This window comes from Cyprinodon tularosa, unplaced genomic scaffold (genome assembly GCF_016077235.1).
Source record: "Cyprinodon tularosa strain WSP-4 unplaced genomic scaffold, ASM1607723v1 ctg51, whole genome shotgun sequence".
Taxonomy (NCBI): Eukaryota; Metazoa; Chordata; class Actinopteri; order Cyprinodontiformes; family Cyprinodontidae; genus Cyprinodon; species Cyprinodon tularosa.
The window spans coordinates 535,017-548,524 of record NW_024039241.1 but is presented as its reverse complement, the minus strand read 5'-3'; the positions used below and the strand labels follow the sequence as shown (position 1 = coordinate 548,524).

Below are 13,508 nucleotides of genomic sequence, written 5' to 3'. Positions count from 1 at the left end.
ATTGATCTGAATCCTAGAAAAGGCTCCAATTAGAAGCCAATCAGCTGTTTGTGAAAAAACGACACACCCTTTCATTAAAGATCCAATTTAATTCAGAGTGCAAAAAGAAAAGAAAATTAAAAACAATCTTCGCTTCCCATCCAAGAAGCTTTTTGAATTCAAAATGTCAGGAATAGCATTGGGTTCGAGTGCGAGTTTTAATTTTCTTTTTTTTGGAATGACTATGACCTGGATGACTGAGAATCTTCACCAGCGTAGTTCAAAAAGAACAAAGAAACAAACAAAACAGCATCATAATAAAGTGACTTTAAGTTAAGTTTTAAGTTAACTGCAGGTATCAGTTTGAACAGGAGCTCTTGACAAATTGGATTGTTTTCTATTTATTTTCCTATTTCGTCCTTTTTTGGCAACCAGCCAAATACTATTTTGTATTTGTTTTCTAAAATAAAAATCAGAACAGGAATTGTAAGAAGATCCTTTGGATCACAATGATATTATTTATATGTGCAACACAGATTTTTATGAGCCGAAATGTCATATATACCTGATCCCGGAACCGTTTTGGCCGTACGACCCACAGGAGTTTGGCCTTCACTGTGTCGCAGACTATATGTTTGTCATGACATATGACGCAACAGGCAGCCTTGTGTCCACTGTTGGGAATGCAGTGCGACCCGGGAAAAATCTGTCAAGCTGTCCATCAAGGGTCCAGTGATACAGGTGATGAATGAATTCATCATCTTCTCTGCATGGTCTCTTGCCTGTACACCATATAAAAAAGGATTTGTTGTGATAGCAGATGAATCAATATATGGATTTCTTTAAAAGTTCATATTCATCTCATTATCCCTTTTCGGGCCAATTCACCAGTTGTGCGAGAAATTTTTGATCTGGCCGAATTTCAGCCTGACATGTTTGAAATTCAGTCGTCGTCGTAAGGTGGTCTTGGGTAAATTGCTTAATGTGCATACACAAACAAGGATTCTTCTTTTTATTCCTCTCAGATGAAAACATAAGCATGGTTGGGGTGCAATGAGTGAAATGGCATTCTTTCTGTAAAATTGACAGACTGTAGTAGCCAGGTTTGCTCAGCCATGTATATATACATGGCTGAGCAATAATTAATATAATATAAATTGGCCAATACATATATTTTATTTTTCTTTCTAGCCTTTTCATTGTAAATGAGAATGGTAAATGCTGCAAAGAAGCTGCGCCAATGCTCGATTAATGGTAAAACTGCAGGTTAAAAAAAAAAAGTTCTCATACAGCTCAAGAAGCAGGATGACTTCCCTCAGACTGATCACTTCTTGTATTAATATAATGCAGTTGTGTCATCAGCTTCCAGCTATATTCTAGCCCAAACATTATTGAATTTAAAATACCAATTGACCAGATGAAATTAAGTTTTTGTGTTTTAGTGTTATCTGCTCCTAAGTCTTCTTCAGCCCAGGGGGGTTACTTCTGAAGGATGCGCTGTGATTAATATGGAATACAGTGATTGGGATGCAGACAGTGTTAAATGTCACTGATGTTTACCATTTGCAGTTACTCTGTCACAAACCTTTGTCAAGCTGTTTGCCATTTTTTTCAGTTTGCCGAAGTGGTTGCCTTTTCATTGAGACTTTTTCTTTCCTCTGTTGGATTCATTTTTGTTCCTTACAGGAGAAATACGGCTCTACTTATTCTGCTCTCATGGTTGTGATTGGTCTGCTAGCTTGAACCTGCCTCTTTAGACGTACGCGTCAACAGGTTCATGATCCGTCAAATCTGGAATGAGTTAGCGAGTTGATAACCAGCTTCGTGGCATTACTGATCCTGATGCCAGGCTTGTGGATTGGTTAAACTGGATAGGTTAGGATTAAAACCGATAGGCTACATTTGCTTCATGGACTCTGGACTCCCATTTTTTTGTCACTATTGTTTGACCCGATCCTGCTTTGCTCCATTAATGTGATTATTGTAAGGATCTGTGTTTAGTCTTGTCATGCTTCAGTTACCTAATTGGTGATGTTTTTTCCACCTGGGCTGTGCAATTAGTTCTTTATTCTTTATTTGCTGCATTCTTTATAGTTTCTGTTTTGATATTCTTATCACAGGTAAATATTGTTTTCTTGCAACAACATTTAAAGCTTTATTAAGTTATGTCCTGTCCACTGAACTCCTGCTTGACAGAAAATAGATGGATGTGTTAAACGCTGTACTCAGGGCCAAGCCAGGAAGCTTGGTATGGAGAGGATTTTGATTGCAAAAACGATGCAAGTGGAGCCAAAATGTTAACATGCACCCCTTTCCCACTGACCAAAAAACCCATTTAATCCAAGGAAAAATTTACTTATGGTGGCAGTAGGAATAGGTCACTGACCCGTGTCGACCCGGATCAAACAACTCAGCAAGCAACCCAGGTTGAAATTACCTTCAACCGGTCGGCTCCAATCAGTGCACAGTGTGATATCAGACCAAGTTTGACCCGCTAATTTACCCAATAGAACTGAGCACAACATAAGGACGGTAACAAATATATGTGTGTGTGTGTTCAACAGTAGAAAAAATAAAATTTTAAAATTACTGTACAATTACATTATCATAGAAATCAAAAGGGGCATGAACTAAAGTTTTATCCTAAAATATAAGCTTGTCCTGAAATGAATAATATTTCAATTTGTATCAGTCAAACAGCACCATTGACCAAAAACCTATGGACTACAATTTTTACATGCAAAGACTTTTTTTTGGAGGGGGGAGGGGATAAATCCTTTTCCACTTTCCTGGTTCTTCTCCTCATCTCACTTTTCCCCTGTCACTTTCCATCTGAGTCTTCCTCCTCCTCTTCAGCTCCATGACTGACAGGATCCCATTCTCTGCATCAACTGTATGACCAAAACTGAAACTGGCCATCTTAGCTACCAATAAAAACAAAACAAAACTTTAATTATTATAAACATTATGACATTTTTGTGGTGTTTTTTTTTTTTTTGCACTGTCTGCATCCTGCTCAAAATTAATCTATTCCACCTATTCATTCTTTCCTTTCAGCATTTGCTGTTGTTTTTTCCCTTTATTTTAAAAGTGGGAGAGGCTGATAATCATTCCCCTATATCAGGGGTCTGCAACCTGCGGCTCCCGAGCCACATATGGCTCTTTGGACCCTCTCCACCGGCTCTTAATACTGGCTAAAATGTATATAAAGAGCTAAATAATTTACTATAATATATACCGGTATCAATAGCTTTAGCGTTTTTTATAAGATGGAAGAGAATGGGTTTAAAAGAACCAGAAATATATTTTCAGAGACATTTCTCTATGAATTAGCTGGAGAATTATATGCTTTAACATTAAAAATATATGAATTTATTGTTTGAGATGGCAACAACTAATTTGCTATACAAGCTTTTAAAAAAAAAGGTTTTCTAGAAAAAGTCATGTTATTATTTGCGGCTCTAAACAACTTTTATTTGGTCGTACTCTGGGCAAAACGGCTCTTTGGATATGAAAGGTTGCAGACCCCTGCCCTATATACTAAATATCATATCGACCCAGTTTGATGCTTCTACTGTGACAGTGGTGCGAGGTCCACTCAGGGCTGGCTGTAATTTATTTTGTTGAGAGTATTTGTATCCAATTTTAGATAAAATATCTGTGTGTCGAATCGTTTTAGGATCTAGAGCCCATTTTAAATCCCTCTGCTGTATGTTTTATCTCTCTGAGTGGGAACTGATAAAAAAAAATTGCTCACCTTAAAAAAACACCTTGGTTTATTTTAATGTTTCTTTACACTTTTCTTTGGATTTCATAGATTTTTTCTGACATAGTAAAAAAAAAAAAGAAACTACTTCCAACTACCATATGGTTTGACCGAAAATGTTAAATCCCTGACTCACTGCTCCTCCATAATGAAGTCTTCTTAATTTTGAGCCATTAGAGTTTGGAAAATGAGTCATCTCAGCCCAAGGGAAAACGGTTTGGTTAAGTGATGTCGGGGAAAGAAAGTGTGACATTCACTGTCTCAGTGTTTAGCCACGGTGTCCTGGGGAAAGCCAAAGAGATTCTAACAACCAACCAGGGGCTGCAGAGAGGCAGAGAGCGAATGAAGGAGCTGACAATTACTGCTGTGGTCAGACTGGCAGCTCTGTCCTATCCTGGGGCAATGTAGGGGGGGGTTATGCATGCCAAGTCAGAGAGTTGACTCATTACAGTGGAAAGACAGGGGAAACACAGTGCAGGCAGACACACATACATGCACACTAACAAGCATGCTTGTGTACATTTCTCGTGGTGTCCAACAAAGAAATTCAGTTAATGATGGATCCATCCACCGCTGCACGCTCCATCCTGAAGCAACTTGTTTGGAGTTGCTTGTTTTTATGGCATCGCTCCTGTTTAGTTTTTATTTTATTTTATTCCTTGTCTTCTGGAGCATCATTTAATGCCACATGTCGGTTTTAGTGGCTTTCTTCTATATTTATATTTTTTTTCACTCACACCCCTAATAATCACAACCCCCAATATTTTGTGGCCACTTGTCTCACAAAATTGTATCTTTAATGGAGTTTTTTAAGAATATTCTTCATATTAATTTGTATCAAAGTAGATAAGCTGGTAAAGATTCCCAGTTATCCAGGTCATAGTCATTCCAAAAAAGTTACAAAAATAATCCATTGGACTTTGTTTACAACTTTTAAGATGCTTCGCTTCCCATCCAGGAAGCTTTTTCAATTCAAAATGTCAGAATTAGCATTAAACCTTTATGCAGTAGCCCAAAAACTAAGTAGATAAATAGATATGTTTTCAAACTCAAGATGCTTTTAAGGTCTCAAGTGTCACAACAGACCTGTGGTGCTTTGCTAAAGTTATTTCAAGGCACCTGAAGAAGGAATCAAATTCAAGTCCAAACATGATGACATTTTTGATAATGATTTGAGTCCAAGGTCAGTACAGAAAAATAACAATCTAAGCAAAGGTAACTAAATCAGGGTCAAAGGCAAGTGAAAAACTACAAGCAGGTTCAAAAGGGAGGATGGCACGATAGCGAGCTCCAAGGCTGGAATGCTTGGCACCAGGGAAAAAGAAGAACCGCAAGCAGGGGCAGCACTAAATGAGGTAGAAATATAAACGTAAACAAAAAATGTAGAGACACAGATAGTCAAAATTAGGTTGTGGCACAGGCTGATTACTTCTGGGATTTGTGGAAATCAAAAATAAGCAGAAGATCGGAACATTTGAATTTTGGCCCTCTATGAAGTAATCTAAAGAGGCTTTTAAGTTGTTAGATTCACCCTGGAAGCCAGCTTTGTCCGACAATCAGGAGCAGCACATCCTGGTGTCCAAACATCAGGGTTCTTGATGCTGGAGTTTAGAAATATTAACTTTTCCAGCTTGATGCAGAGCATCAACCAATCAGAAAAGCTAACCAAAGAGTTTTCTGGGAGATAGACACTACATGTATGCTGTGATCACTTCTGCAGAGCTGTCAGCATATGTAACATTTATATAATACAAGTAGAAGAAGGTGCTCCGACCATTATTACTCCACTAAAACATTTTCTTACTGAACTGGAGTGAAACAATTTATTAACACATAACCTACATAGAAGAAAAAATATTGAAACCTGTTTGACTTTGTTTTTCTGGTATTGTTCTTGCAGTTCTTACCACAAATCTAAAAAAAAAATGCTTTATATATACGGTACTTTTAGTTGCTACAAAAGTGAGCGGGAAACTGCTGACAGCCTGGTTTAAAGAGCTTTCACTGGTGACTCCCAGCACTGTGGCCCGTTGGTATGGAAGGTCCCCATACGAGAACAGAATATGTAAGATTCATAATCCAGATGCATTGACTGCACAGATGACATTTGAGGTGGACGATGTCATTAAAAAATGTGTTAAAATTTTTTTTCCTACCCATCTAAAGGTAAAGCCAAGCTGCTAATTAGATTGCATTGACAGAACAGAGCAACTTAACAACATGAGCATCGAGCACCTGGAGCGTCTAAGCATAAAAGCATCTTGACTGGCATTAACCAATTGTGCAAGTTCTGGCATTTAAGCATTTCACAGACAAATATGTTTGCAACTCTCTTGTCAATCCTGCTCCTGAGTTTCAGTGAAACTTTTCAAATAAAGTTTTATAGATCACTTTTAAATACAAAGAAATCAAACCTGTCCTTGAGGTCACAGAAATCAATCCCTCAGTAGGTGGGACAATAAAGGCTGGTTTACATAGCAACATTTTTAAATTAAACACTGAAGAAAACACCACCCAATGATAATAAACATTGGGGATAGAAAAGCTTTGGTCATACAGAGTATTCTCTCCATGCACATCACACCACACACAAACCTAGAGATACATACATTTGTATAAACAATTTTAAGTTTTTTGTGTTTTAGCTGCAAAAGGGTCTGTGTGCAGATTAGAGTCCTGCACCGGGTCAGGTATGGCATGTACCCACAGTAAACCTTCATCTACGGGTAGAAAATAAGATTGTATGTCGTCCCAGGTACTGGCACTGAGATAAGAAAAAGTGGTAGCATAAAAAGAAATACACATGAATAACAATTCTTATTCATATTTAAATTTTTTATTCATTCTACATCTAAATGAGTTTATAATGGGCATTTTTATAAACATGGAACGAAGCAGTCCGCACTCAATTGAAGACACAATCAGCAAAGGAAGATGCTTTGGAGGTTTTACTCTGATGGAAAAATGATGCAAAAATGTTTCTGAACCTAGCAGTGATAGAGCATAATCTGCCTGCCATCCTAGCATCAAGTTTAGCTAGAGCCAGAGACTTTTCATTGGCGAGATTAATGCAGCCAGTGACTTTGGAAGACATTCTTTTTCCACACAGCAAACTTAAAAGCAATGTCTGGATATAAGTAAGTAATACCCTAGGTGATAAAATAAACAGTGACATTGGAATAAATTAGTCTGAGCTTAGAGGTATTTTTGGAGTGTGCTCCAAAAATATTTCAAACTGTCCTATAAAAAAGCTAAAAGTCCTTTAAACACATGTGGACAGTTGTTGGTACCACTCATTCAATGAAATAAAAAGTTAGATTGAAATTACGGAAATAAGTTGAATAGGTAAATAAAAATTCTGTTATGGACAAATAAAAGTCCGACATTGGTTTGGGGATCCTGTGACCCCTGGCTCTTTTTCCTCAATTTCCTCATTAAAGGGTCTGATGATGTCGGTCAAAGTGGCTTTGCAAATAATGAATAGGGGAAACAAAGGAAGCAAAGGATGATATATGTAGCCGACTGTGCAGGCAAAGACAACCCTCAGAGTGCATCTTCTGCACCGCTGATAGTATTGGTAATTTTATTAACGCAAAACCCAATAAGGTAAACATGCTTGTTTCCTTTTCAAAAATGTATAAGTTTAGTCCAATGGGAATAGTTTGACTCTTTTCCAGTTGTTCTGTTTATTTCAGAGACATTATAGTTTTTTTTAATCATTATTCATTTTTTTTATCTGAATGCACTAAATCTGAGACTGAAAACTGGGATGGATCTTTTTTTATGTGCAGCGTACAACTTCACTGGAATAGAGAATTTTTCTATTTTCTTTTTTTTGTTGTTTAATTTTGTATTTGTTGCGTTAAATTCAAATCCGTAACAGATGGAGCGATCTGTAAATACACTTAAAATAACTGCCTCTCTCTGGTTCTGGTTTGGCTCTTAAAAAAAAAAAAAAAAAAAAAACAGCTAGTTTTTGGTTTGAATCAGTTCTTTCTTCCTCTCTCACGTTTAAGTAAATTGCTGCTGCACAGTGACACAAAGAAAAAAGCTGCAGCTGGGAGGAGTTTGTGTGTACCATGAAAAACAGCAATAGGGTTTTTTTATTTATTTTGGTCGTGGACTGTTTCCTAACCCAATGGTTAGAAAAAGAAACAAAAAAATTAATATCTTTTTAGAACAAATGATTGTGAGGTAAAAATTCACAATCATGACTTTAATTCTCTATCTTCAAGCCCCAATGCCTATATGCTTCTCTTATACACAGACAATAGTTGTCTTGCAACTTAACAGACAATTTTAGACCTACAGCTGGAATCTTCAAATGGCCAAACTACACCTCTGAAGAGCATTTGGTAAGAAGAAAATGTCCCCATTGAATGGAGGGAAAGAAAGCTGTGACCTTCTTGTTGTAATTACCTAACTATTTTCCTCTCCACGGAGTTAAGAAAAATGTGAAATGGTGCAATGCTGTTTGATAGTGCCTGTGTTTTTCCCCAGTATCAAACTGCTTTTTCCTTCTTTATGAGCCAACCTGCTGCAATAAAAGAAGGAATAAAACTTTGTCTTCAAGTTGAGACCTTCTGAATGTTTTTCAGATGAAAAGAATCTCAAAGATTAAAGAAGCCAGGGATGGACTCTTTATTTCATTTGCTCACTCATTCAGTAGAAGCCACTAAAAGAATGAGAGCAAAATAAATGTTTTCTCACTTTATGGTGAGAAAGTATTAAGAAGTCTGTGCACTAAAGAAAAGAAAGAAGATATAAAATACTTGAGCTTTTAAGGTGCTGATTGTTTCTGTCTATTGGTTAAGGACCATTTCTTTTGCCTCCCTAAGGGTGTATTTTGACAAGGAATTTTTGCATAAAATTCAAAGAATTTGGGGCAAAAAAGTCTGGGCTGAATAAAGACTAGTACTGACAGTCTATATATATTCCTTTTAAGTGTGTTCTGGTCATATTGAATTATCCAGATTAAGGCTAAGATAACTTAAAATTTGTAAATAATTGATAAATTAGTTAACCTTCATCAAGCCGGCACAAAATTCTGACTTTTTTGTTTTCCTAAATGAGATCCAACACTGAATTATACCATATCTGAGTTAATCCTTCAAATTTCAATAATTCAATTATAGCATAGAAATAAGTATCAGTCCTTTCTTTCACTCCCTCTCTCATGTTGTTTTTTGTCAACAAATATATTTCTGTTCATTTCAATTGTAGATTTGCTATCCTGTTTTTCAGTTAAGATATAGGTAGATTGGGTGACCTGTTTTAATATAATTATGTTTCAGGTCAGCATAATAAAAGACACCTCTGGCTAACACATGTTTTATTTTTGTGTGTGCTAAATGCGGTTATTATCCATCAAAATGTAAATTGGTATACCATTTTTACCAAGACCCTGTTTCTCACAAAGACTCTGGAACTGTTGTAGCTAGAGGTCTGAAATTTTCTGCATTTGTATTTGACATGGTGCAGAACAAATGCAATACAATGAGAGATGCCTACTCTTCAGCACGTCTTTATCACTGCTGTTAAAAAAGACCTTTAATTTCAAGTATTGCACCCATAATTTGGGCTTACAGTTCCTAAGTTGTTTGCCTTTCTATTTGGGTATGGAAAATAGGCGAGAATTTCCCAAAATGAGGTAGATGTTAAGAAAAGCTAATTCACCATTCCTTTCTTTTATTCCACACACATCTGATAACCAAATGAATCAAGGAATGAACTAATGAAGATAATCCCGCCATTTGGACCTGCAAAGGAGGTGTATATATGGGAGACAGAACAAAGAACGGGCTAATCAGCTGATAGGGAGCAGGTGTGGATAGAAGGAACTAGATGGGAGCGAGGGGGAAAGAGACTGGCACAAGGGGGCAACAGAGAGTAACTTACAACACTGCTTAACTATATAATGGACCCCAGGAACAGTAGTCTCTACTCTCGTAGAGACTAATTGGGGTCCTTAAATAAATGAATAGCTAGAAAACAAACAAAAGTGGAAATTAAATTAATGACCCAGAAAAAAACAGAATGACATAAATCAAAGTGTAACTGAAAACTCAAAAAGAAAACAGAATCAGGAAGGGCAAAATCATGATAATGTGTGCATTCACCTTTGCTGCTTACTGCTGCCGCTGGTTGAATAAAGCATTGCAGCTGTACACAAACCATCCCCCAAAAGCCCAAAAGTACTTTGGTCAGCAGGGACCAAAGTCCCAGGACAGTAGAGCCCATGGAAAGTGTATTTACCGAGCCTAGGTAAATGTGTATGGAAATTCTACCCGTGCTTTCAAAAGCCTTGGGCTCCTGAAAAGCCCCAGGGTTTTGAGTGGCAATGAAAAAGGTGCTATTGGTATTAAGATGCTGCTGTCAAAGCAATGTAAAGTGCTCAGGAGAGAGCATCCTTTGTGGAGCAATTTTCCCTGTAGGTGAACTGCCAGTTGTCCAGGCCTGCTGGCCTCTTGAAGCGCTTTATGGTTATTGAGGTAAGAGCTATGGTGTGGTTGATTCAGGCGACAGTTGATTGTTATGGCAATGATTGAAGCCTTTGGATAGGAAGGGACGAAAGAAGGAAGGATATCTGCATAAAACCCTGCAAATTGGTCAGCTCATGATTTTAGCAGTCAAACAGACACCATGTCTGCACTTGCAGCCTTGTCAGTGTTGATATATGTAATGCAACTCACCTGGTTTTGCTGCAGGACAAGAACACCTCCAGCTTATGTGAACATTCAGTCCTTCTGCTGCTTAGAGGCAAGGCATGCAAGGTGTAGGGAAGAGCTGGGTTATAGCTGAGCTGCTGGTCATTGTGTTTATAATATGTAATGAGCCTAATGCTTCTCCACATACTTTGTGAATTGTTGTTGAAGAGCTTCTCAAAGCGGTGCTTGTACCTGTGCTTTGTCTGTTGAATTCCATATTCCATTTCTCTACGGACCCTGTTATACACAGTCTATCACCTGATTTGTAAGCTTCATCCATAGATTTAACCATGGGCCATATTGTGCTGTCTTCTCATGGTATCTAGTTAGAAAAAATGCCATACTATTTATTGTGAGTAGGACAGCATCAGTAATTTGACTGTTATTTGACTGAACAAATAATGTATATTCCTCCAGATTGTCCTCTTTTCACAGTCTATGTGCCCAAAGCTAAGCTGAACAGGCCTTCAGTCCAGACCTTAATGTTTCTGTACAAGAGAGGTTAGTAGTTTGCTGACAGAGATCAAGTCCAAAGATATATGCATTGACATTCCAAAGAGAAGAGCTACTGCCTTATATTCTACAGAAATGTTGCAGCAGACCTGGTTCAATGTTCTTTGGTCTCTGAAGGTTTATGAATTTGGGGAGCACAGCTTTTCACACAGATTATCTTTCATTTGGCCATTGATGAGACTGTACAGCTCTTCTAAAGATTACTTAGCATTAGTTCTAGGTAATATGTAGGCTGCTATATTAATAACAAAGCTAAGTTCTCTAATCAGTTTTGATATTCTGTTTTCTTCTGTCATGTAGCCAGTCCGTGGGCAGCACCTGGCAAACTGTTGCAGACCATGTGAAGCAGGAGAGGCACACAGTGGTTGGACTTTTCCCAAATACAGTTTATCTCTTTATAGTCCGAGCAGTCAACTCTTACGGTCTCAGTGACCCCAGTCCAATATCTGAGCCGGTCCGGACACAGGGTGAGTTTTTTTCAGATGTTCTCATCTGCTATAATAAGACACAAAGTTATCATGGTTGTAAATCATGACAGTATAGTCAATTATTTTAAACTTTTTTTTTCAATGTTTTTCACATATATCCTGCAATGTTCAAGTGATAGAAAACTGAACTAAATACTATCTTGAGTATACACACCCATTACTAAACAGTTATTTAAGTACCTATTGGGCATTTGAGCAATTAGTTTCCTTTAATTAAACCATAACACCAATACTTAAAGTGGATCTGATGAAACACATTCAGTTCAGCTGTCCTGGAAGGATCTTCTCATCTTTTTCTCCTAAGGGTCAATCATTTAAAGACATGTTTTGCAGTGTGGCTAAAAAAAGACAAGAAGGGGGCCATGGGACAATAGTAGCAGAATGGCATAGAGAAATAAATTCCAAAAAAGTTAAAAGGAAGCCACTGGACTTTGTTTTCCAAGTTGAAGACATTTTACTTCCCATCCAGAAAGCTCTCCAATTCAATTCTTCAGTGTCATCAAATTTTAGCCAGTCTTTATATGGAAGAAATGGAAAAGGGAGCTTTGGGCACCTTCCGAGGAACACCACCAAGACACTGGTGTAGATATGTGGATGACACATTCATCAAAATCCATTTAAAATGGGAAGCTTTAAAAAGGCACATAAACTCTTGTTGACCACAACATCAAGTTCACCACAGAAGATGCAAACTACAACAATCTACCTTTTCTGGTTTGGTGAGCATGTAAGGAGATGGAAACCTCAACATTTAAGTGTATAGGAAATCCACTCACACAGACCAATATCTTCTTTTTGACTCACATCACCCACTGGAACACAAACTTTCTGTCACCAGAAACTTACAACACAGGGCCAAGCATGTCCCTACAAAAACAGAAGGGACGCACAAAGAACAGAAACCCATCAAAGATGCTCTTCAAACCTGGGGATACCCATAACTGGGCGTTTGTCAAATCAGCAAGGAAATCCAAAAGACAAGCAGCAAAACATAACGGTGAGAAGATTAAACGCAAAAACATTGTTATTCCATATGTTGCTGGAGTCTCTGAAAATCTCTAAAGAATTTTCTCCAAACCAAGAATCCTACTACATTTCCAAATAAGACCCTCAGACAGAGGCTTGTGCTTTCTAAAGACAAAACCCCCCAACCTAAGAGGAGAGGAGTGGTGTATGCAGTTTAATGCAGTGAGGAATGCTCTGATCTTTATATTGGAGGAAACAAAATTCTCCACAGATGCATGGTTCAACACAGATGGGCTACCTCCTCAGGACAAGACTCTTCTGTCCACCTATGCCTGAAGGACAAAGGAAACTTGTTTGAGGACAAAAATTTTCCCATTTTGGACAAAGAAGACAGGTGGTTTGAAAGGGGTGTGAAGGAAGCTATTTACTTTAAGAGAGAAAAAACAACTTTAAACAGAGGGGATGGACTTAGGTTTCATCTCTCGGACACACACAACACAGCGTCAGAGTTGATTCCTTCCCACTATCATCTCAGTCATCATCACCATGCAGGAGGTCAAAACATCTGGCTTGGTAAACCAGGCCAATAACGACCCTAACAACTCCCCATTACAGAGGCATGGGCCAGTTTCAGGTTAATTTAACAACTACTGTAACTACTCCCCATTACAGGGGGGGCTGTTTTCAGATGTATTTGCATGTTTTCTAAGCCATAACAACGCTTTTCTTGGGCTACTTTATAAAGCCTGGAGCTCAACGCTACTCCGGACATTTTGAATTGAGAAAGCTTGCTGGATGGGAAGCGCAACCTCTTCAAACTTGGAAAACAAAGTTCAGTGGTTTGCTTTTCACTCTTTTGGAATGACTATGACCTGGATCACTGAGAATCTTCACCAGCATATAGAAGTCCAAATAATATGCAAATTATTCATATTGTTAGCAGATTTGGGTTTAATCCTTTCATCTCAGAACTACCGACATGCTCTTTGTAGTTTTCATAGATATTAGGATTATCATAACAGTGAAGAGGCCTTGCAATGTCAATCACTTTTAACTGGTCAAAACATCTGTGGGAAAATGCTAAAAGAA

General features: G+C 37.9%; 1 protein-coding gene across 2 annotated transcripts in view; it reads left to right on the top strand.

Annotated features, from left to right (window-relative positions):
• zgc:77784 (uncharacterized protein LOC402947 homolog) overlaps window positions 1-13,508 on the top strand; it is a 114,470-nt gene that overhangs the window by 75,872 nt on the left and 25,090 nt on the right. For both annotated transcript variants that reach the window (XM_038303376.1, XM_038303375.1), the window contains exon 12: window positions 11,266-11,432. In XM_038303376.1, the coding sequence (XP_038159304.1) occupies window positions 11,266-11,432 (167 nt within the window). The remainder of the gene's footprint in view (window positions 1-11,265; window positions 11,433-13,508) is intronic.